The 23,583-nt window shown below is 53.4% G+C and overlaps 1 protein-coding gene across 2 annotated transcripts in view; it reads left to right on the forward strand.

Annotated features, from left to right (window-relative positions):
- The window catches only part of RPH3AL (rabphilin 3A like (without C2 domains)), a 105,058-nt gene that overhangs the window by 60,535 nt on the left and 20,940 nt on the right, over nt 1–23,583 (forward strand). For both annotated transcript variants that reach the window (XM_054573288.1, XM_054573289.1), the window contains one exon: nt 19,460–19,634. In XM_054573288.1, the coding sequence (XP_054429263.1) occupies nt 19,460–19,634 (175 nt within the window). The remainder of the gene's footprint in view (nt 1–19,459; nt 19,635–23,583) is intronic.

A 23,583-nucleotide genomic window follows, 5' to 3' on the forward strand; every position in this document is an offset into this window, starting at 1 on the left:
TCTTTCGTCGCTTCCCTGGCTTCCTTGCTGGCAAGTCAGTGAACTCTGAGGTGTGTTTAAGGTGTGAAGAAACAGAATAGGGAAGAGAACTGTCCTCATTGGACTGGTGACTGGCGCATTGGGCCCACCTGAAGAACCGCAAGGAGGACCTGTGAGCCAGACGACAGTTCTGAGGATGCAGCAGAGGCTGCTCAGTGAAGCCCCTTGTTGTTGAGAGAAGGAGAAGGCAGGGTGACAGGATCTAATGCCCAGCATAACGTTGTTGTGAAGGCAGGAACCAGAGACGTGGGGAGAAGTCGGAGGCCAGACTCATGCTTCGATTCCCCTTAAATAACCTGGCCGTGACTGGTGTGTGTGTGCGCGTGCGCACAAACGTAGGTTTACAGTCATGAGTACAGGAAACAGTTGATTCTTGTATTATTATTTATTAATCATTGTATTATTTTCCATACAAACAGCTGTAAACCTACTTTGCCCCAATATATATATGGAAATTAACATTTTTGTCTTTCTATACCTAGGTCATTTTCATTGATTTTTGCATAGAACAAACATATTTGGATGTCTGATTCAGAAAAGCTTTTTAATTATGTTTCTGCTTATTACTTTGTTCCTGAGCATTCTCATTTCTTCTCTTGGGAGCACTTTTAATTTGAAGATTGCATTTCCATTCTGTCTTCTGTATCCACCCAGTCAATTTCAACTCCTTTAGTTTTTCCCTCCATTCTGAAAAATCTTTAAGCTCTTTTCCCACATCACTGATCCCTTTTTTTGCCTGACCTTGGTGGTTTCCTGTGTTTCGCCTTGAGCGCGTACGTGCATTTACGTTTCGTCGGATGTTGTGGGCCCCACGGACCCAGGCTTCACCAGAGGCGGCACGCACACCCCTCGCCGCCCCTTCCTTTGCCCAGGATTTTACCTGTGAGGCTCTGCTGCACAGGGAGGCGCCTGTGACTGTCCCACGACCTGGCCCCTGGCCATTAGAACTAGGGTGGCCGTGGAAATCTGCAGCCCCTGGTTTGTGCTGTGTTCTTGGTCCTTCCTGCCTCTCCCTGCCTCCCGCTGTGGAGCTTCACTGAAAGCTCTGCGCCTTCCCAGCTGCAGCGCATCGCTCCAGCTCCTTCCCACTGCCGCCGGTTATCTTCTTTACCCTTCTGTGTCCCAAGGATGAAGACGGGGTTGGAGGAAGGAGGACAGACCCCTGTGTGGCACCAGAAGCCCACAGGCTTGCCATGTCAGGGAGGCTGGCCAGGAAGGGGCTCGGGCCCTGCACCCTGATCCCTGCCAGGCAGGCTGGGCCCAGGTGGCGGGGCGCCCTTTCCATCAGCCCACTCCCCTGTGTCGGAGGCGGGGCTGCCGGTAGGTGAACGTCCGATCACCCAGGTGCTGGTGTTTGCGCGCTGCCCTTTCTCCTCGCACTTTCGCAGCCGTATTTGTGTGAGGTTGGGAGGGGCTGCTCAGGGCTTCTAAACACAGGGCGTTGTAAACCGGAAACTCATTTCACTTGCTGTTTAACCTTTAATCCCATTCATTTAAAAAAACAAAGTGAGTCATTTAAAGTTATACTGTAATCAGTGGAAAAGTTAATTGGAATGTAGATTATCCCGGGATCCTTGAAAGCATTCCTCCAGTCCTTCTAAAAGGTATCTTTGAAGTAAGAAGGCGTCTGGGAGGATGCAAGCCTTCTCGGAGGGGGGCGAGCTAGAAAGGGGTGAAAGCCAATTTGTAAGTATCTGAAAGCTGATTAATACAATTAGATCGCAGCTCTCTGTTCAGCATAGGCTCAGCCTTCCCAGGTTCACAGGCGTCCTGGTACAACTGAGTGGAGGCTGGCTGCTCCAGTATTTAGTGTTTCCTGCAGTGCTTTGCATATCAAAGGGTCTCAGGAAGTGTTTGTTGATTGAAAGAGACATTTGCGAAAAAGGAAATCTGGTTCCTTGTTCAGATCACCTTAGAACCTCTTCCCAGCAGGGAGCTTTGGGGTTCCCCTGAAGTCTTATCACAGACGGCCCTGGCCGGGGTCTCACAGTGTCCACTGATGGTGGGTGTGCAGTCCTGCCTCCTGGCCCCTCTCTCCTGCTTGTTGATTGACTGTAAGAGGAATTTGTGAAGTAGGGAAGTGGCTTCACGCGGAGGGCTTTAAATCATCGCCATGACCGGTAGCCCCGTGAGGGCCCCGGGGAGACTCTGCCTTGGCTCAGGCCTGCTGGAGGCCCGGGGAAGCAGGGGCGCCTCCCTCCCAGGCAGCACCCGTGGGAAGCAGCCCTGCCAGCCAAGCCCAGCATCCTTGTGGCACCTGCCTCTCTGGCAGGCGGCCTGGGCTCATTGCAAGCTGCCATCTGCTTCCCCACGCTGGTTTTCTCCTGGACCCGCTGTTACTTGCAGTTTGGATTTTTGCTGCAAACAGCTTTACCAAAGGGCCCCCTCCGGAGGCCTGTGCGCACAGGCAAGGGTGGGGGGCCAGTGCTGGGGGTGGGGGCGGGTGGCTGCCTGAGCTCCTTGCCATCTGTGTCTAGCTCACTCTGGGTTGCTGTTGCGGCGTCCCTGGTGGACCCGGATGGTCACACTTCCTCAGTGTGTGGGTCACCTCCCACGCACCACGGCGCTGCCAGGCAGACCACTGTCAGCAGCGGCTCCCGGCCTCCCACGCATGTGGAAGTAGCAGATGAAAAAGGCTCCTGGCGCCAGCCAGCCCCCTCCTCCCATGGCGGGGCAGGGCAGCCTCCCACTCCCACCCCTCCCCCACCCCTTCTCTGTGGGGCATCTACTTGAGTCTGTGTCTGTGCATTGGAGGAAGAACTTCCCTTCCTGAGATGCTGGCCAATCCAAGAGGGAACTGACTTTCTCACTGCTGTGCTCGTCCCCTGAGCCAGCTGCCCTCCCAGGCGCACCAAGAGGGTCCGGTCTGGCCTTGAGCAGCAGACAGTGACTGAGCCCCCTCTACCTGGCTGCCCCCTCACAGGAGCCCAGTGAGGGACTCAGTATTGCCCCCAGAGGGGGAAACTGAGGCTTAGAGAAAGGTCACCTGCCCAAAGACACCAGGTAGTAATTGATGGAGCTAAGGGTGTGTTTGCCTCCAAAACTCCTTCTAACAACTCTATTCATTCATCCACTGACTCATATAATAGTCATTGAATATCTACTATGTGCAGGGCACTGTTTTAGGCCCTCGGAAAACTGCAATGAACAGAACAGCCAAATACCTCTGCCTCGCGTTTACCTTCTCACAGGGGCTGAGGAGGAGGAGGAGGAGAGGGAACAGACAATAGATATAACCAAACTAATGGGTGAGCAACGTATGTGGTATGTGAGGTGCTGAAAGGGAAGAAGGAGTAGAACAGGGAGAGGGGTCAGGAGGGTTGGGTGCAGGCTGGGTGGGGAGGGAGGCCGCAGCGCCAAAAGTTAACCAGCCACCACGTCACACCCCCAGGAGGGCTAATACTTAAAAAGCAGAAAATGACAGGTGTTGGTGAGGATGTGGAGAGATTCGAACCTTCGCGCGTTGCTGCTGGGAATGTAAAATGGTGCAGCCACAATGGAAAAGGGCATGGCAGTTCCTCCAAAAAGGAAGGTTCTAGCAATTCTACTTCTGGAACTACCCCAACAAGATGAAAACAGGGACTGAAGCCGGTATCTGCCCACTCACTCCATGGCAGCATTATTCACAGTAGCCGAACGGTGGAAGCACCCCGAGCGTCTACTGCTGAGTGACTGGAGAGACAAACGGTGACACATCCGTGTCATTCATAGTGTTCAGCCTTCCAAAGGGAGGAAATTCTGACACAGGCTACAAGGGCGGTGAACCTTGAGGACATTGCGCAACGTGAAATAAGCAAAAAGGCGAACACTGCGTGATGCCTCTTGTGCGGGGCCTAGGTCGTCACGTTCACCGGGAGAGGGAGCCGGAGGGCGCGCGTTGTCAGGGCGGGGGAGGAGGGGGGCTGGCGTGGGAGGAACGAGGGGCTCCTGTTGAATGGACGCAGAGTTTCAGCTTGGGAAGGGGAAGAAGGTCTGGAGACAGATGGTGGGGACAGTCGCACACCAATGTGAATCTACTTAGTGTCCCTGGACAATACAGAAAAAATGGTTAGAAGGCTGAATTTGTGTTCTGTATATTTTGCCCCAATTTAAAAGGGGGTGGGGCTACTGGCCAAGGTGTATCTCTGTGAGAAGGTGAGTTGTGAGGAGCACCGGCAGGTCTCTGGGGATGGAGCAGCCCAGGAAGGGGTCCTGGGTTCCCCTGCGGCGGGCATGGGAGGCGTGGGTTGGTCCCAGGATTCTCTTTGGCCGTGGGGAGAATAGATGTGGATTGAGGTGTCCTACACAAAACCCCTCGGCCCCGCAGGAACGGGGCGCAGAGCTCCCAGTGTTTGGCTGTCACAAGGCTGCCCCGCCCGTTACTCAGCCATCCCAGTGGGCGCTCGGCGGCTGTGTGACCAGCTTTAAGAACAACAAGGTGCAGAGCGGCTCCCCTGACCCTGTGGGGGTGCGGTGCAGTGACAGCGTCCTGACACCACCACCCAGCTCGCCTGCCCCACCCCCACCCGACCCCCTCCCGACCCCCTCCCGGTTCGGCCCCACAACCTGGTTTTCCTGCTCGGAAAACCTCCTGTTCGTGCCCCTCGAGGAGTGGGTGAAAAGCCAGAGAGAAAACATCTGAATCTGGTCATTTCCTTGCATTAATTTGAATAAAATCTTGCATCATCAGATCTTCCTGCTTCCTGCTCGTTTTTTTTAATTTTTTTTTTCAGGTGCCCAGCAACACTGGCTGGCACAGTTTTGCCCCTCCCCCTAGCCAGCTGTCTGGAAGTTGGAGACCGGGGAGTGGGGTGTGGCTCCATCCTTCCGGAAGTATTAAGCTCCCTAGGTGGTGCCCAGTCCTGGAAAAACCCACCCCTCCCCTCTCCTAAGGAAATGGCTGTGGAGATAAGAAACCCTTCCGCAAGAAAAGGAAGCAGGAGAGAGCTGGTATTGTTTGGGGTCATCCCCTGGTATGGAGAGGTTTAGGGCAAGTCTTAAATGGCAAGTCCCAGGTGGCGCAGCAGAGCTGGGATTTGACCGGGGCTATCTGACAGGCTCTTACTGCCAGACCCGCTCCCTCCGCCTGATTCCCACCAAACCCACAACCGCCGCCTTCAGGAGAGGATAAGCCCTCAGCTTCCAGCTTCCTGTCACAGGCTGGCCTGGAAGCTGGAGAAAGAGGGGACAGAGGAATGGAGGTGGCCCTTCATTGCCCCAGTTGCCAAAGTTGGTCCCTTCCCCACTTCTCCTTGTCCCGACTTCGAGCGTTGTTGCATCCCAGACCGGGCTCGTGCACCGACCTCCGAAGCCCTGACCGTTATCCAGTGGCATCTCTGGACCTGGCTTTGGGTCCCAGCACTTGGTGCTTGTGCCCTTGACCCACGAACTTCGCCTGCTGCTCCCAACCCTGCACTGACTTGAGGGTTGTGTCATGGTCACAGGCAGCTCCTGAAGCTCCCTGTTGCAAACTAAATCAGAGAGGCCCGTTCAGTGGGAGTCCCGGCTGGGTCACCTCCACATCGCACTTGGCACCTCCTGAGTGTTACCTCCCACACGTGACTCGCTTCTTCACGCCTCACCCTAGCTGCGCCCCGGAGAAACTCTCCCATCCTCCCCAGGACACAGGACCCAGGGTGCATGTGGCAGCGGTTTTTGTTATAGCAAAAAACTGGAACCAACGTAACTGTCCTTTCATAGGGGAATGGGTAGATAAATTGTGGCTATGAAATAATACACAGCAGTGAAAAACTAACTGTGGCTAAGTTCATCGAAGGATGAATGAGAACTACAATGAGCAAAAGAGGAAAAAAAGCAAGTCACCAAAGAATACACAGTGATTCAAATGTGATATTCAAAAAAGGTAATAATAAATATTTTATTTAGAAATGCACACGATAATGGTCTTTTAAAATAGAAGGAAAAGCGTGAGATTGCTTTACACAAGATTCTGGGGGCGGGGGAAGGTTCCGGATGGTGGCTACCTCCTGAAGGCAGGGAGGGCTTACAGGGGCTTCTCTGATTTGGGGATATTCAATTTCTTCATGAGTTCACAGGCGTTCACCTGAATGTGGTTCTTTGAAATGCACTGTGGTTTCACACACTTTCTTGTGTATGCTAGATTTCACAGGCATACACCCAGAAGGTAACAGGAGACCACTAAAGCCAGGCCCCCCCCCAAAAAAGCTTCAATCAATGAAAAGGAGAAAAACCTTTAAAATTCCCCAGAATGTAGGGGAGGAAAAATACACAAAGAGCTGAAAACAATCAAGGAGTTAGCGATGAAGGTTGGAAGAGACAGAAAGCAACGGAACCTCAGAATTACAGATTGTCCCCAAGGAGGAACAAGACCAGTTGGAAATGGAGCAATAATCAAACCCATAACCGAAGAAAGCATCTCTGATTTGAGACTCCCTGGCCCGGGCTACTGGCCCAGCCGAGCTGGGGTCAGCCCAGAAATGGTTCCATATTGGCTTTGGAATATGTTGCTGAGACTGTGTTTAAACATAGGATGTTTGTTGTTCTGGGAATTGAATCAAAATCACAAAGCTCTTCTGAAAAGACCTGGCTGGGTACAATTGGCCTGTCCAATTTTCTGATCCAGCGCTATTCATTTCCTGTGTGCGGCCCACTCCATCTGGGCATAGGGGCCAGCCTCGCAGCCAAGCGCCGCCGAGACACGCTCGCCCGCTCTCAGATGTGTTGGAACAGGGAAGATCGTTAAATATTTGGGATTCAAAGGGATTTCGTGCTGCATGCAAATGAAGAGTGAGAGGAGGCATACGTGCAACATCAACAAAGCAAGTAATTAAAACCAGTAGAGAGAGCGTCCTTACCCTGCACGGATTTATGGGACTTGCAAGACCATTCTGGACAAAGGGAGATGATGACATGAGAGACCAGAGGCTCCTAGGTAATGCAAGGAAGTGAGGGGCGGGAGGAGGGGAGGGGACGACCCTGGGGGCACAGACCCTGGGCGGGAGTGTGGGGAGGGGGTGAGGCAGCGTTGGGGGCTGGCCTGCCCGCCCCAGAGGCTCTCCCTGGCCCAGGGCACACAGCCCCGCAGCCAAGGAGAGATGTGGTTGACCACCACCTCCCTCTGAAGATGGCAAAGGCTGCTCAGTGATAATTGTGCAGAAGCATCACAGGATCCAGCCCCGCAACAGGGGTTAACGGAAGCCAAAGTGCCCCCTCTGGTTCTAAACCAATCTAGCCAAAGTGTTTAAATTATCTGTCAGGAAAACAGCACCCGCAGACTATTTTTTTCCTCACTGCTTTTTTCCCTTTCCACTGTGCTGGAAATTGCCAGCCTCCCAGACTGACCCGTTTGCTCGAAAACCCACTTGAAATGAAGAGGAAATTCGCTCAGGCCCTGGCCAGGGCTCGTGCGCGCAGGCGGAGCACAGGGCTGCCCTGCGGGTTGGAAGAAGGGGCAGTGTGCACCCTGTCTTTGCTGGGGCTTCGTTTCCTGCCTGTCTTCTGACTCAGACACACACACAGCAGAGGTTTTAAAGTGATAACTATTAACCTGCAGATACAAAGGCTCCTAGGAGGGTCCTACTTCACTTTCCTTGGACACCTGGATTCTGAGTTAGCACTTTGGAAGGGATTAGTGGAGAGTCACAACCCGATCGATCCATCCAGTGGGAGAGGAGCCCTGCCCTGCCCTGCCCTGCCCTGCGCTGCCCGACTGCCCTGTGCTTCTCAGAGCCCTCGATGGGCTCGGGATTGTCCACTGGCTCAACACTGCAGACAGGGAAGCCACCCCGAGCAGAGTCGTCCAGAAGACAGAGCTCCGGGGTGGTGGAGAACAGAGCCACAGACCCCAGCCCTTTGAGGCCACCCATCTACCAGAACGTTCGATCTTTCCTTTCCTTGGCCCAGTCTTGACGCACATGAGAGGCCGAGTAAGTTCATTTGAATGACTGAATATCTCTCTTCACTAACTCCCTCTTCAGAAGTTGTTTGTGGGCTTCATCTCTCTGAAGGAGGGGAAGCAGCTATGAGGGAGGGTGGCCGCTCTAAACCCAATGCCACCAGAAGACAAAAAGGCAAGAACAAGGAAAAAAACAAACAAAATAAGCAGGGTCGGGGGAGGGAGGGAAGAAGGGAAAGAAAAAGAAATAAACCCATCAGAAAATCAGGTGCTTCCGTATGACAAACCTTTTCCCTCGTTTTAATTCTGCTAGTTGTCTTAGATATGTATATACATGTATATACAAAACTTTTAAAATCTTGAAACCAATATTTGTCTATCACACTATAATAGGTACTGTTTCTACCCAGCCCCTTGCTGTGGAGAAGGAGGAACCCAACATGGTTTTGGGTTTTTTTTTTCCAACCACTTTTTACTTTTCCTTGAGATAATCTGGAATTTTGGGTCAGATGATTATTGTTAACTGATTATTTTATATCTACTTTTAAAGTATCACTTCTTTCACACTTGACCTGCTTTGTAGCGGTGTTTATGCCAGCCATTTAGACAGCATTCTGTCTTTGATTCAGTTCGTTGCTCACTGAATTATCTGGTACCATGAGTCCCCCATTCCGCAGCTTTTTATTTTAATTCATCTTGGTCGACTGAACTGTACTTTTGAGCAATTTTTTAGCAAGATTGGATGCACCCCTGTTTTCTGCTTTTGCTGCTCCCCAGGACCTTTCCGGGGAAAGAATCTCAGCCATGTTGTGGGTTACAGGGGCTGGCGGCGGTGCCCTCCTAGGCATTTGGGGGGGCAGGTCTTGCCTGGGCTGCCTCAGGCCTCGTGACCTGCTTCCCGCCCCGCTGGACAGACACACGGCCCCATTCCGGCCCCAGGCACGCGCGCTGCGTAAATCCTGCGGCTCCGTCCTCCTCGAGTAGGGCAGCCTGCCACCCAGCTGCCTGTCAGAACTCCAAGGTAGGGTGGCCCCAGTCTGGTTTGAGCAGCAGATTGTATTTCTGACACAGAACCATAGAACTAAGATCGGATGTGTTTGTTTCCTTAGCACATCTCATGTCTGCTTGCTTTGCTCGCTATCAGCTTGTCGTCCTTGGCTGTAATCACGGCTCTTCATGCTCAGCTTGTCACCACGGTAACCTTGTCAGGGGGTGCTGCCCCCGCCGTCGTCTCTGAGAGCGGCTCGACGGGAAGGCCCTTCCCGTTTTCCCAGGGGTCCGGCTCTGCCTGGTTTACGGCGGGGAAGCCCTGGTCTCCTTTCAAAAACTGTCCAGCTTTTTCCCACTGTCAAAATTCTGACCCTGGGGGTGAGGTGAGTACAGTGACATCCGAGGGGGAGCTGGTTTTTCTTCGGGAACAGAAACCTCAGTGGTGTGAACTCGCGCTGTGTTTCCGAGCTAACCAGAATTTGACTAAGTCTCTTCCTATCTTGCTCCACTACAAAAAGAAATTTTAATGACTGATTTCTTTTCCTTTCCTGAGCTACCAGCTGTGAACAGAAAAAGGAACCATAGACTAAGCCTGATGGGCTGGATGCAGGGGGAGGGGCCCCCGCATTGCTGGCCTCGCCGGCGGGGTGACACAAGTGCCCCCGTGAGACGGTCTGATCACAGGTTCCAGCCGGCAGGTCATGGTGGGCCGTCACGCCCCAGGCCCGTAGCTTCCTTGGCAAAAGTCAGCCTTCACCCTGCGTGAGCCCTGCCCGTAGTTCTTGGGCATCTAGGATAACGTTCCCCTGAAGTGTCAGAGCACCCTCATCGTGCCGAGGCTGCAGGCCCCACAGCCCCGCATCGCTGTCTGGTCCCCCGAATGCCAGCTCTCTGCACTGGAAATGCCAACTCTCCTGTGCCCACCCATGGGAAAGTGTTTCTCCGTTTTGCTTTTTATCCATCCCTGGAGATTTCCCTGCGTTGCTTTCTGTCAGCTCCTTAATCTACCACCAGTGGACTTGGCGTACTTTCCTTATGTTTCCTCCTTTGATTAATAGATACCGAGTTGACACATATTGAATCTAAAAAAACACAAAACGCTTTGTCTCCAGGTCAGTTCCAAGAGTTGAATACCAACCAGCAGCGTTGCAGTTAGCAAACCTGTGTGTGACTGTGTGGGAGGACTGACGGGGCCGCCCGGAGCCAGCGCGCCTGGGTCCCCAGGGCCTGCCCATCCCTGTTTGTGTCACGTGGTTTCTCTGTGTCCGGTTTCCTCATCTGAAAAAACGGAGCTGACGATAGTGCCTGTCTCATGGGATTTTGTGACAGTTAAATAAGGTACCTATAAAATTTTTGAAATGGTACTTGATGCATACAAAGTGCTCAATAATTATTAGGGATTGAATTTTTTTATTACTCTCTAAGCAGGAAACACCTCAAGGTCAAATGGTACGTGAGGATCACGTTTCGCTCACCTCCTTGAGCCCCAGACCATGTCCCTCGTGCGATGATCACATGGAATCCTTTTTAACTCGTTGTGTCTTAGAACCATGTCATGTTTTACTTTACCCAGCATTTGGACCATGACTTTCTGGTATGGCTTTTAGTTTTCCCTGGAGTATTTTATTGTCCTTTTTTCCTCATGGACCAAAGACTAATGAAACCATATGTCCTTTTACTCAACCTCTTACTTTTGCCTTCTGTTCCTCAGGCCCCTCTCTTCCCGGCCGGCCCTTTCCCGGCTCTGGCTCACAGTGATTCCTAATAGCTACTTTCATGGGGTTCCCTTCGACTCTCCTGAGCTGGAGACACTACTTCTGGGAGCCTCTGTCTTCCTCTTTTCTGTTTTTTATCTCGGTTTTGCTAGAGCCCATCCTTAAGTAACTTCTTGAAAAGGGAGCATGCAAGGGAAACTTGGAGTCCTTGCAAGTCTAAAAATGTCTGTTCTGCCCTTGTGTGTGATTGATAGTTTGACGGGAAGATTCTAGATGGCAGAGTTTTTTAGCTTCCAGTGTTGCCAATGTCTGATGCCGTTCTGGGTTTCCTTGTAGGAGACCTGTTTTTTCCTTTCTGGATGCTTCTAGGATCCTCTTTTTACATTTATAACTAATTTTATGAATATATGTCTACTGCTTTTTACTTTTTGTTTTTCCTGCCTCATATTTAATATAAACCTTTTAATCTGAAGACTCTCGTCCTTCTTCAGCTCCAGGATTTTTTTTTTCTATTGCTCGCTCTCTCTGGGAAGTCTATGAGGAATTTGACCCCTTGGGTTGAGCACTTGTATGCCTTACCATTTCTTTCACATTTTTCTGTTTCTTCATCCTTATGTTCCACATTCCAAATTTCCTCGTTTCTATCTTCCATCCTTTATTTTATATTTTTATATTTCTGCCTGGTACTTTTGATTTCTGGGAGCCCTTGATTATTCTCCAATTGTTCCTTTTTCATAGCATGTTCTTACTTGACGAATGAACCTGGATATTTTAAGTCCCTGAAGTTAACTTGCCTGCTTTACTCAATTAGCAACCTTGCTGATTATTTCTTTTTCTAGAAGTGTCTAAACAGGGGATGGATATCCTGCCAGAAGTGTGGAGGCTTAAACAGCTCAGAGCAACAATCCTTTACTTGCCCACAACTCGGCAGCCTGGGCTGGGCGCCAGAGGACGGCGCTGTAGCTGGTCTCCCCCGGGGTCTGTGCTGGGGCTGCGGCCACCTGACAGTCCGCCAGGGCCGGGGCTGGGGCCGGGGGCCCAGGAACTGCTCTGCAGTCGGGGCTGGCTGCTGGCCGGGGCGCCTTCCTTCCTTCCACGTGGCCTCCCATCCTCTAGGACCCTGGACGAGGCTCCCCTACCTGAGAGCAGTGGTGTTCCAAGTGGCCAGACCTCTGGAAGCCAGGTCAGAAGTCACGTGTTCCTGCTGCTACATCCTGTTGGCCAAAGCAAGTCATAAGCCTAGACCAGATACAGGGTCGTGGATAAGTCTTCCCCTCTTGATGGGCGGAGAAGAAAATAATTTGGGGCCATGTTTAAACTACTGAAACTTCCCAGGCAGCTTCTCCCATTGTCCTGTTCGGCTCAGGCTGCCACTGGGGGCAGGAGGGCTTAAATGACGGGAGTTTATTTTTCACGGTTCTGGAGTCTGGAAATCCAAGATCAAGGTGCCAGCAGATCGGGTTCCTGCTGAGAGCTCCCTTCCTGCCTGGCACTTGGCCGCTGTCTCCTTGTGTCCTCACACAGGGCAGGGAAGCCAGCTCTCTGGTGTCTCTTCTTATAAGGACATTAATCCCATCATGGGGCCCCACCCTCTTGACCTCATCTAAACCTGGTTGTCTCCCAAAGGCTGCGCCTCCAAATACCATCACATTGGGGGTCAGGGGGTCAGCATATGAATCTGGGGGTGGGGCACGATTCAGTCCACAGTCCCTTCTAAGAGCCAGGGCTGCTCTTAGGTAAACCGAGTTACTTAAAGCCTTGAAATGTGGATGCGTGTTTGGCAGTCCCCACTGACAGGTGTTTGTTGGGTGCCTGGCGCCTGCCGGCACGTGCTGGGCGCCCTGGGAGGCTCCTGTCATTGCGGAGTTTTTGATCTGGTCCAGGAAACAGACGTGTACGTAGGCAAGCATGACAGCATGTGTGTTGCAGTGGGAGACCTGCATGGTTCTGTGGAAGCCTCTGGAATAAAGTAATTTCCTCAAGGCCAGATTTCCTCATCCCATCCTAGCAAAGAGAGAAAGGGCAGCATGTCCAAAGGCCTGGAGGGAAGAGACAGCTCAGCACGGTCAGGGAATGGGAGGGGCTGCTGAGGAGGGAGGGCATACCTGGCAGAGATCTGGGGTCCTGTTGGCCAGGCGTCGGAGTTTAGCTTTGCTGTTAGAGTTCCTGGGAGGCCCGCATACACTGTCTCTCTTCCTCTCTCCCTCTCTCTGTTCAGTGATGGAGTAGGGAGGGCCATGCTGCCTCTCTGCCAAGGTGGGTTGACCCTTTAAGAAACCTGTTTTGTTTCATTTTATTTTATTGTTGACACTATTACAGATGTCTCCCCCTTCCCCCCTTTGCCCAGCTCCACCGAGCCCCCATCACCACCTTTACCACATTGTTGTCCACGTCCGTGGGCTCTGCATATATGTATGTATACAGATCCTTTGGCTAATCTCTTCCAGCCCCCCCCCCCGCCTCTGAGATCTGTCAGTCTGTTCTGTGTGTCCATGCCTGTGGTTGTATTTTGTTCAGTTTATCTTGTTCATTAGATTCCATGTAAGAGTGAGAGCACATGGTCTTTGTCATTCTCTGACTGGCTTATTTCACTTAGCATAATGTTCTCAAGGTTCATCCATGCTGTCGCAAAGGGCAGGAGTTCCTTAATGTACCACGTCTTTTTCTTCCCTCATCTACTGATCTTGGCTATTGTAAATAATGCTGCTGTGAACACAGGGGTGCATATATTCTTTCTGATTGGTGGTTCAGGACTCTTAGGATATGTTCCCAGAAGGGGGATTGCTGGGTCAAACGGCAGTTCTATTTTCAGTTTTTTCAGGAAACTCCATGCTGCTTTCCGCAGCGGCTGCACTGATCTGCTTTCCCACCAACAGTGCATGAGGGTTCCCTTTTCTCTACACCCTCACCAGCACATATTTGTTGATTTACTGATGGTGGCTAAAGCGACCAAAGTGTAAGCAGGAAGGCCCCTCTATCCCAGGCCATTTCCTGTGGCATTTCAGGACTGGGCCGGCCTGGAGCTGGTCAGGCAGATAGAACTCGGTCTCCCGGAAGACCCCTCATTCTGCCCCTGGGGACAGCTCCTTTGCTTTGCTGCCTTCATGTGCTCGTTCAGCCCGTAGTTAGCAGCATTCCTGCCGCGTCCGGGCTCCTTGCTGGGTCCTGGGAATTGGGGGGCGGCGACACAGCCCTGCCCTTGAAGAGGTCACAGCTCCCTGGCTGGGGGAAGCACTGTCCCCGGAGCACCGGGTGGCCCCCGAGAGCTCAGCAGAGGCACTTGGCTCTGCACAAGATGGCACGGAAGGCTTCCCAGGAGAAAGGTCACTGCTTGATGGAGCCGAGGATGAAGGTTATTCCATGTAGAAGGAGCAGCGTGTACACAGGGCACAGACTGTGCCCCTGCTCAGACCGGTCGTGTGAGGGTGCAGAGCCTGCACCCCGCACCTGAGCCCCTGAAGGTGCGGTCCTAACTGCATGGGGGACTCACTAGACAGGGACAGAGGTGGGCATCCCTCTCCCACCCTCCCCAGAGGCTGGTCCGCTAGACCTCCCCTGCCTTCCGATGGGGCCTGGCACTTCCCATCTTCTCCAGCCGCAGCCATGTAGGAAATGCCAGTGATTAGCGATTGTTATCATGGTAATTAAAATTCCCTGGGAACAGCTTGGCTAATAGCCATCAGTATCTGCAGTCAGGTTGGCCGTGAGCTGAAATCGGAATGAAAACCTGGAGGCAGAGCTCAGAGCCGTGCTTGGGGGAGGATGTAAGGCCATGGCCGCCCCAGGCAAGTGCCATGGACGCCGTGAGGATCCTTTCTCTCTAAATGGCATTTTCAAGGTTGGCTGCTTTGCCGGCCTTATCACAGCAAACCACGTGTGGGGAGCAGAGTGGCGCTTTGCAGAATTGCACAGCTTCTTCGGAGAGTGAACCTTTTCTGACCCGTGGCCCCAGACGTCATGGGGTGGGGCTGAATTCCCACGGAGGGCTTTACCTGCCACCGTGCTGCGGGAGGGGCCCGGTGATGGGCCTGGGTGCAGGGAGCAGAAACCACATGATTAAAAGCTACTGTTGTGCATTTTGCAGGGCGGGGTGGGCATCCAGGCTGGAGAAGTTGCGAGGATGTGCTTGGATTGGCACGGGGCAGGGCAGGGGGCGGGGGCGGGGGCAGGGAAGCTGCTCAGAGCTCAGCCCAGCCGGGACCCCTTACGCCTGGCCTCTCCAGTCCTGCTCTCCCGCGTGGAAGGCATTTCATTTCCCAAAATACTGACAGTGAGTTTTATGCACCTCCACCCAGGTGTGCCCTCCATACTGAGTGGAACACCTGTGTCCCCTGCTGCAAGGACTCAAAAAGTGCCGCTCCTCGCCCGCAGGTACGGGATCCCCGGCCAGTCTGGCCTGGTTGGGTCTCTGCCACAGCGACGGCATCAGGCCTTCCCCGGACATAGTGCTAACCCGAGGGGCGCGGACGCCCAGGCCCCGTTACAGTGCACTCGGGGAACACCTGACCCGCCGCTGGGCCCCGGGGAGGCACTGCCCAGGGACATTGCCTCTGCTGAGCATAAATATCGGGGTGAAGTGCATGAAACTGACAGGGGAGCATAGGTCAAAAGTGGCTGATTACCATTAAAAATGTTGAACATAAGCAGTTGCATGCAATTCTACCTCATAGCATGAATCCTGTACTTTTTATCGTGTTTTCGAAAAGCACTTGGCTGATCAGCGATTTTTAAGCGGGGAGAGGGGTGGAGATGGATGGTAGCCACAGGCGGTGAGGCCGATGGTGTGGGGCCCCCGCTGTAATGTGCCGGCTGGGGCGGTGGGTCTCACTGGTGCTGGAGGAGGGACCGGGAGCGTGCGGCCCCGTGTGTTGTGGAGTTCATGGTCGGGGGCGTTCACTGGAGCTTGCTCGGTACCGGCATGCCCTGCTGGGCACTTCCTCTTTATCCTTCTTTTAATCTGAAACAGTAAATCCATCTGATTGATGACACGAACTTGGGTGAAACCCTCAGGCCACTTCCCCAGGAAGGCAGCAGGCTTTACGGACTGGGACTCACCCCAGTGACCAGCCCACGTGGCCAGTTCAGCCGTTCGACAGTGTTTACTGAGCACCTACTGTGTCAGGAGAGCGCTGGGAGCGGGAAGATACAGTGGTGAGCAAAGCACCCTGACCCTCCCGCCTGGGTGGCCGGCTCTAGTGGGAGAGGCAGATAAAAATCAAAGGACCGGACGAAGGGTGGAAACAACCCAAGGGACCATGGACAGATGGAAGGGTGAACAAAATGTGGTCTATACCTGCAATGGAATATTGTTCAGCCTGAAGGGAAGGAAATTCCAACACGTGTTGCAACATGGATAACCTGTGAGGACATTATGCTCAGTGAAATAAGCCAAATACTGTGTATGTGTCAAAAGGACAAATACTGTATGATTCTACTTGTGTGAGGAACCTAGGGGAGTCAAATTCATATAGACACAAAGTAAAGAGGGGTCCCCAAGGGCTGCGGGGAGTGGGGAATGGGCAGTTGTTTAATAAGCAGGAATGTAAGTTTTGTAAGATAAAAAGTCTTCTAGAGATTGCACTCAATGGTGTGAATGTACTTTATACTACTGAACTGCACATTTAGAAATGGTTAAGATGGTAAATTGCATGTTATGTATAGCAACACAATTGATCATTTTTCAAAAGATTTATTTATTAATTGATTTTTAGAGAAAGGGGAAGGGAGGGAGAAAGGGAGAGAAACATCCATGCAAGAGAGAAACATCGATCAGTTGCCTCTTGCACACGCCCTGCCCGGGGCTCGAACCCACAACCCAGGCATGTGCCCTGATGGAGAATCGAACTGGCGACCTTTTGCTCTACGGACAACACCCAACCCACTGAGCCTCACCGGCCAGGACACAATTGGACATTTTTTAATTAAAAACGAAAGAGAGACAGACGCGTGCACACTCACAAGCTGGCGCGACAGTCCCAGCTCCCCAGGAAGAGCACGGAGGCTGCGACCTGAGGGCTCGCCAAGCGCTACCGATGTGCTTGGCCCTGTGGCCCCCCCGACACTGCTCTGTCGCGTTCCTTGGTCTCTGCTGATGAAAGCCACGCAAGAATGAAGAGCGAGCCACACCTCGGAGTCTCCCTCCGGCTCGCCCCATCCACTCCCTGGCCAGGCACCAGGGGAGTGTGCCCTCCACCCGAGGCAGCGTGCCCCAGGTGGCAGCGGGGTCCCCACCCTCCCCCTGCAGCGCCGAACCCTGGGCCTCCCCCAAGCCCACCGCCCCACGGGCACTGCCCCTGAGCAGGGTCCCCCGACCAGACCCTGGGTCCCACCAAGAAGTATGGTACAGGAGACATTTAGCACCCCAGTGGGGATTCACCTTTTTTTCCTGAGGGAAAAAGAATAAACCATCTGTCATCATCTGAAGGTACACACGTGCCTTGACCTGGCAGTTCCACTCCTGGGACGTTTCCTCAGGCGACAGCGGACACCCGTCTTTGTGCGCAGGGTGATGGTTGCGGCGCTGCTCAGAAGAGTGAAAAATTTGAAACAAATAATTTAAGTGTCTCTCAGTGTGGGACTCGTTTAATTAAGTTTAACCCAAACTGTGGCGCCGCTAAAGCATGAGGGTGGAGGCCATTCCTTATTAACACGGAACAGCTGCTAGGATATAGAATTAAGCAGGGGCAAAAACCGTTTGCATGTACATGAAGCTGTTCTTTAAAAAAAAAAAAAAAAAAAAAAGTGTATATATCCAGAAAATTCACAGCACAGTGTTAAACAGGGCTTCCTCTGTGCGGTAATATTATGAGGGACCTAAGGTTTCTTCATTTTACTGTTCTGTTATTGTCCTGATGTCATGATCTATGTATGTATTTCTCATCTGTGGGGGGAAGACAAGGACTTTCCATGGCGCGGTGGCGGAGGCAGCGTGGTGCAGATCCTAAGCCGGCCCGGCCCCACCATTCACACGTGGTTCACAAGGACTTGCTTCCTGTGGTCCCCGCCCCGCTCCCAGGTGGCCCAGCCGGTGCTGGACGGCAGGAGGCTGGCGAGCTCAGGCCAGGGCAGGCAAGGCCAGCACTGCCGGATGAGTGAGCCTTGGCTTAGCAGAGGGAGGCGGAGCGAGCCCCATCGTCACCTCCGGCATCTGACAGGGACAGGGTGGCCTGGGCAGCTGCTGCTTCTGTTAGTTTTCTCGCCCTCTGTGGTACTTCCTCCCCTCTAGGCATCCAGACTGCGTGGACACGCTTAGTGTCCACGGTGAGAACCCACTCAGCTACAACTCAGTGAGCTTTGACTTCGTATCTGTAAACGTATGGGGCGAGACTCTGGACTCTGATGTGGAGTGGTGGGTTAGTCTTGCGCACTTTGCTTCATGTGCCCGAGCCTTGGTTTTTCCATCTGGAAAGTGGGAATAATAGCGCTTCCTCAAAGACTGTTACACCAGATGCCTCCAGGAACGGGAGGGGGGACTTTTTAATTGTGTACCTTGTGAATTTGGGATCATGTGTGTGTGTTATCCATTCAAAGAAATAGTGCTGTGTGGTAGGAGGGCTGTGAGAGGGTCAGAAAGGGTGTCCTGAGGAGGCTCCGCGAAGCATCCATCCCCTCAGGCGGCCCTTCTGCGGAGGGTCGCTGGGAGGGCGGGGTGAGTGACTCATACCAGGGACAGGGTTTGGGCTCTGGTCCTGCGCCTAGCGCTCTGGAGTATAAAGAGGTGACCACTGGCCACGTGAAAAAACAGAGGCCCATCACTCAACGAGTGACCAGTCAGTGCTGTACAGCTACGTGCGGAGTTCACGTAGACCCACAAGTAGGCGGAGTTTCTCTAGGAAAACTTGCCGGGTCGGTTCCCGGTGGGAGGCGCTGTATGTTCTTTCTCGCTCCTGGGGAACCCTGAGCGCGCTGGCATATTAAGGGCTCTGAGAAGGACCACAGTAACAGAGCTGGGTTTACCCTAGTGCTTCCCAGTGTGTATCCTCAGGAATGCTTTTGTTTCTTTTTCATTTTGTTTTTGAGTAGCCTCTGTTAACAGCCCACAGAACTGGCGGGGCGCAGAGGAAGTTTGAGGAGTGGGAAACGCTGTCCTGGAGGAAATCAGGGCAGACGCTGGCCTTCTGAGTTTACCTTCCCCGCTTTGAGCAGCGGGCTTGGTCCACTGATTGTAACGTTGTCAACGTTCGTCAGATGAGTGGAGAGGGGAGGCAGTGACAATCATGAGCATCTCGTTTGTCGAGTGGCTGCTCTGTGCCCTGCACTGGGCCGTGGGCTGACGTTCATTTGCAAGTCCTCATAACCACCCTGTGAGACAGACACTGATCCTACAGCCGCCTACAGGTGATGACACTGAGGGTCAGGGTGTGTCCCCAGCTCTCTGCTGCTGGGAGACAGACCCAGGATTCAAACCTCCAAGGCCTCCCCTTCCCTGAAGAGGTCACGTTGTTCCTACACACATTCCCAGTCCTACTAGAGACCGCAAGTGTATTTCCTCGCCGGAGGAGAGGTGAGGGAGCATACGGTGTTGCTGAAGTAGGGGCTGAGTTCAGGGGCCTTGTCCCAGCTGCTGTTCTGATTCTACGCTGTGGCTTGCTCTGAGATTTGGCCCTCTCTGAGGCTGCTGCAGATTGTCTCAGCCCGAGTCGCTCTCCAGACAGCTTCCAGCACTGTGCGTGGCCCAGCCCACCCCTTCCCCCCACCCCTCCAGAGTCTCAAGAGGAAGGGGCAGGCAGGAGGGATGCAGGTGGCATCTATTGAACCCTTCCCAACTTTGCACCAGGAAGGGAGGGTGGGCCTGCGTGGGCGTGGGGTGCCAGGGGCTGTTCTGCGTCCCGCGCTCTAAGCAGGTATCTCCCCTGCTCAGGTCTGGAAGAGGTCAGGGGCCTGGTTCTACAAAGGGCTGCCCAAGTACATCCTGCCCCTGAAGACCCCCGGCCGGGCCGATGACCCCCACTTACGACCTTTGCCTGTGGAGCCGACTGAGCAAGGGGCAAGAAGCACTGAGACCAGTCGAGTCTACACATGGGCCCGTGGGAGAGGTAAGTGCCCTTTGCCCCCTCTGTTGGGATAGCAACTGACATTCGGGCCACCAGCCAGCCAGTGCCACGGGCACGGGACCAATGGCCACCGCAGTGTCCACATGTGTTCATACGGGTGTTCCATCCCTCTCCGTGCCCACGACTCCTCACCTGCACCCACGTGGGTGGCTAGACCTCAGCACAGGGATTGCTCACAGCCCGCGGGGACCATTCCACACACAAGCTCTAAGTGGGGGGTGGGGAATGCCACGAACAGCGCTGTGGATCTTTGCGGAAATGTGACGTCAGTTGAGGTATTTTGCAAAGTATGAAATTGTGTCTCCGAGGCAGGCAGGTACCATCTCTTCTTAGCACTTGACTTGTTTCTCAGTAAGGAGAGGCTTTTGGCTTTCCTGGTCCTAAGGAGGAAAGGGACCTTGTGCCCAGGGCACCTTGGTATTTGTGGTGGCTGCGCTGATGTGGAAGCCTTCCAGGAGGCCACCATCAGAAGGGGAGGCCCACCCCATTGGTCATTACCATATTTTGCCATGTATAATGTGCACCCATGCTTGTGTGCATTATACACGGGATTTTGATGCCCATTATTATATCCATGGTATGTAATCATTATACCCTTGTATAATGTGCATCCTTATTTTTCCCTCAAAAATTTGGGCAAAAAAGTGTGCATTATGCACAGCAAAATACGGTATATGTAAAAGTACCTGGGCATGGCAGATTTCTCTACACAGCTTACAAGATGCCTTAATGTTTATGATTTTATTGTCAAAGTTCCTGGGTCTCACAGAAGCCTCCAAAAGTAAACAGGCCGGCCGGTATTTAGCAGCCCTGTTTTATAGATGAGTAGCCTGAGGCCCAGGGAAAAGGAAGGGCTTCCTGGTGGGTGCAGGGCTGAGGCGGAAAGGCCGGGTCCTGCCCTCTGGGCTCTGGCTCCTTCTGCCTGGAAGAGCCTGAGTTTCAGCGCAAGACTCAGGGGCTGAGGGTCCTAAGTGAGTTGAGGCCAGAGAGCGGAGCAGTTCATCTTGGTACCAGGGGTTTTCTTGGGTTTCCTGACCAAAGAAAACAGACACACAGCTGTTCGGAGGGCTCACGGGCGTCTGTCTTTGGATTATGACCTGGCTGCTAACTATCTTTGTACGATTTGGGCTGTTTTTTTCCTCCTTACAGAAGTGCAGCATGTTTATTATAAAATTGTGAAGGTTATCGAAAGCTATCATTTAGCTGGTAAAAATTCCCTGTGCATCGGCCCTTCCAAGCATAACTGGCAGTTAACAGCTTGGCGTCTGTTCCCCAGACACCTTTTCCCGGCCCTCACTTGGCTCTTCCTGCAGCAGGCTGTCCCCGCTAGTCCTGCTGGACTCTGCTTGCACTTCTGATTCCCAGAGTTTACCTTCCCTGCCATCGCTGCCCCTTGCAGGGCTCTCTCGCAGGGCGTGGGGGACTGGGCAGGCGGAGCCGGGAAGCAGACCTGGCCGGGCCTGGCCTGAGCGGGGCGCTGTGGCTGGCGGCCTTGGAGGGAGCCTGGGAGTGTGTTGTGGAAGTGGCTCCCTCTTCCCTTCTTTCCTGTTTCTACACTTGGCGCTGGGTCTTTCCCCAGTGCCAGCCCTGCCAGGGTGGGCCAGGGTCCCCCAGACTGAGAGGAGAGACGCCACTGTGGAAACCAGCTGCTGAGCCCTGTCGGCTTTAAAATGTTGCTTCAAGTGCGTCGAGGAGGGGAAGCTGTGAGGTGCCACCCAGAGGGGCCCTCCCTGCCCTGTCTGCTCCAGCAGCAGCATGGCACACACATGCGCACACATGTACACACGTGTGCACACACAGTGCGTCTCTTCCCCAGCCACACAGGCACAGGAGGCCTTTTAATCATGTGAGCAAGGAGGCCAGGGACCCACACACTCAGAGTGGGCAGCGTTTATTAACCAAGTCTGCACTGCGGCCAGGCCGTGGGGAGGCCCCTCGTGTGACCTCGATCTCCGTCCGCACACCAGGTTGGAAGCCCCCCTTCCCCGCCACCACCTCCTGCAGCACCGTGCCAGGCACATTGCAGCCCAGCAGTAATCTGCAGGCTCTTGCTGAGCAGTAGGAGGTGGCCCTTCTGTTCGACAGGTGACCTACGGGTCTTGCCCAGGGTCAGCGGGACAGTGAGGGCAGGTTGCGGAGCTGGTGGCGGGAGCGGCAGGGGGAAGGCAGGGAGGCTCCGTGCCATAGAAGCCAAAGCGTCAGGGCTCTGCCAGGAAGGGCACCAGAGAGCCGCCAACAGCCAACTGTTCTGACCTGCTTCTCAGCCTGATCCTGGGTGGCCGTACCTGTCCTCTCTGATGAGCCTGCGCAGAAGCCAGGGCCTGCACTTTCTGGTTGCATTTGGGTCCCCTGGCCATCCCAGACCTGGCTATGCACTCACAGAGGTCCTCGGGTGGCTGCCGGACACTCGTGGGAGGCCAGAGGCCTGGGCCAGCTGAAACCATCCTCACAGCTGGTCCTGCCTGAGTCCGGGAGCACGGGGGGAACCCCCTGCAAGGTCAGCACAGACTGGCCCTTCTGTGGCACGTAGCTTCAAGGTCAAGTCTGTGGCTGGAAGGACTCCACCGTGTCCAAGCTTCCAGGAGCTGCTGCCTCCATCCGATTCCTGCTGAGGTTGGTCTCCATGAGGCTGGCAGGTTCCCAGCAGCAGGGGGCCCCCAGTGAGCAGCCTTGGGATCGTGGCACAGAGATGTCACCACGCCTTTCCAGACCACTGCCGACTGGGGAACCAGTTGGTGTTTTTTTACCTTTTAAAGCGGTTCCCCTCTCCATCCCAAGCCCCACCATCAGCAGTGCCCAGGTGCCAGGCAGCTGGCTGGAGTCAGACATGCAGTGTGTGGTCCATGCCAAAGCTGGTCTGGTAAGCCTGAGCCACATTATCATCCCATTCGGCTAAAACCAAGCTTGAGGCCGGGGGCGGGGGTTGAGGGCGGTTGCAGCACAGGACAGGGACCAGCCTTGGGGTGGATTCTCCCCCCACCACCTGAAAGCTGCCTCTGGGCAAGGCCATGGCTATCCTGAGCAGGCTGATTTGTCAGCGTGTAGCATGGGACAGGCAGAGGATAGACGCTTATTAGATGAACCACCCACCTGCTCCAGGGTATCTGAAAACCTACAGAGGGGTTTCGCGAGGGCCTGCAGGCTTCTCTAGGTCAGGAGTCCGCTGGACAGCCCAGGGAACCCTCAGAGAACGTTAAAATCACCCCACTCTCCTGAGGAGTCTCAGCCCAGGCTGCTGCCTGCAGGGGCCCAGGGCCAGCACCCATCTTCTGCCCCCAGGTCCCTGCTCCCTGGCGTGGAAGCTGATCCTGAGAGCTGAGCACGCTGTCTGGCCCTCTTCCCCACCCCACCCCAGTCCCCGCTCCTCTATCTCTTTCCCCCTCCCTCCCCCAGCCCTTGGGATGGTGTACCTGTGGCTCCCAGCTTCCCCCGACTTCCAGCCCACCCTGCTTTCTTTCTCCTGACCTTTTGGAAGAGGAAAGATAATCAATAGATACAAGCCATGAACTTTTCAGTTCACAAAACCATCAAATGAAATGTATTGATGTTTCTGAGGCAGGTTCCTTTTCTTCCTCCTCTAAATTTTCTTTGTTAATTTTTAATTACATAACCATACATAATGTATTTTAATAAGTTAATTCAAAAGTATATGAAAAATTAAAATCTCTTCTCTTGCTGTCGTCTCCAAAACCCTTTCTTCCTGTTCCTACAGACATATACTTGATATTGGATTATTTTTTGTTTTGTTTTGCTTTTGTTTTAGTAACAGAAATAGGCTCTTACCCATAACTCTAAATGTTGCTTTTTCACTTAAAAGAATATCATGGGCATCCCTCCAGATCGATAGATATAGATTTCACTATTATTTTTAATGGCTGAATAAAAGCCCCTTATATACTATATTATTACTTAATTATTCACCTATTGCTGG

Source organism: Pteronotus mesoamericanus, unplaced genomic scaffold (assembly GCF_021234165.1).
Source record: "Pteronotus mesoamericanus isolate MK-2021 breed Mesoamerican mustached bat unplaced genomic scaffold, CSHL_Meso_final contig_246, whole genome shotgun sequence".
Taxonomy (NCBI): Eukaryota; Metazoa; Chordata; class Mammalia; order Chiroptera; family Mormoopidae; genus Pteronotus; species Pteronotus mesoamericanus.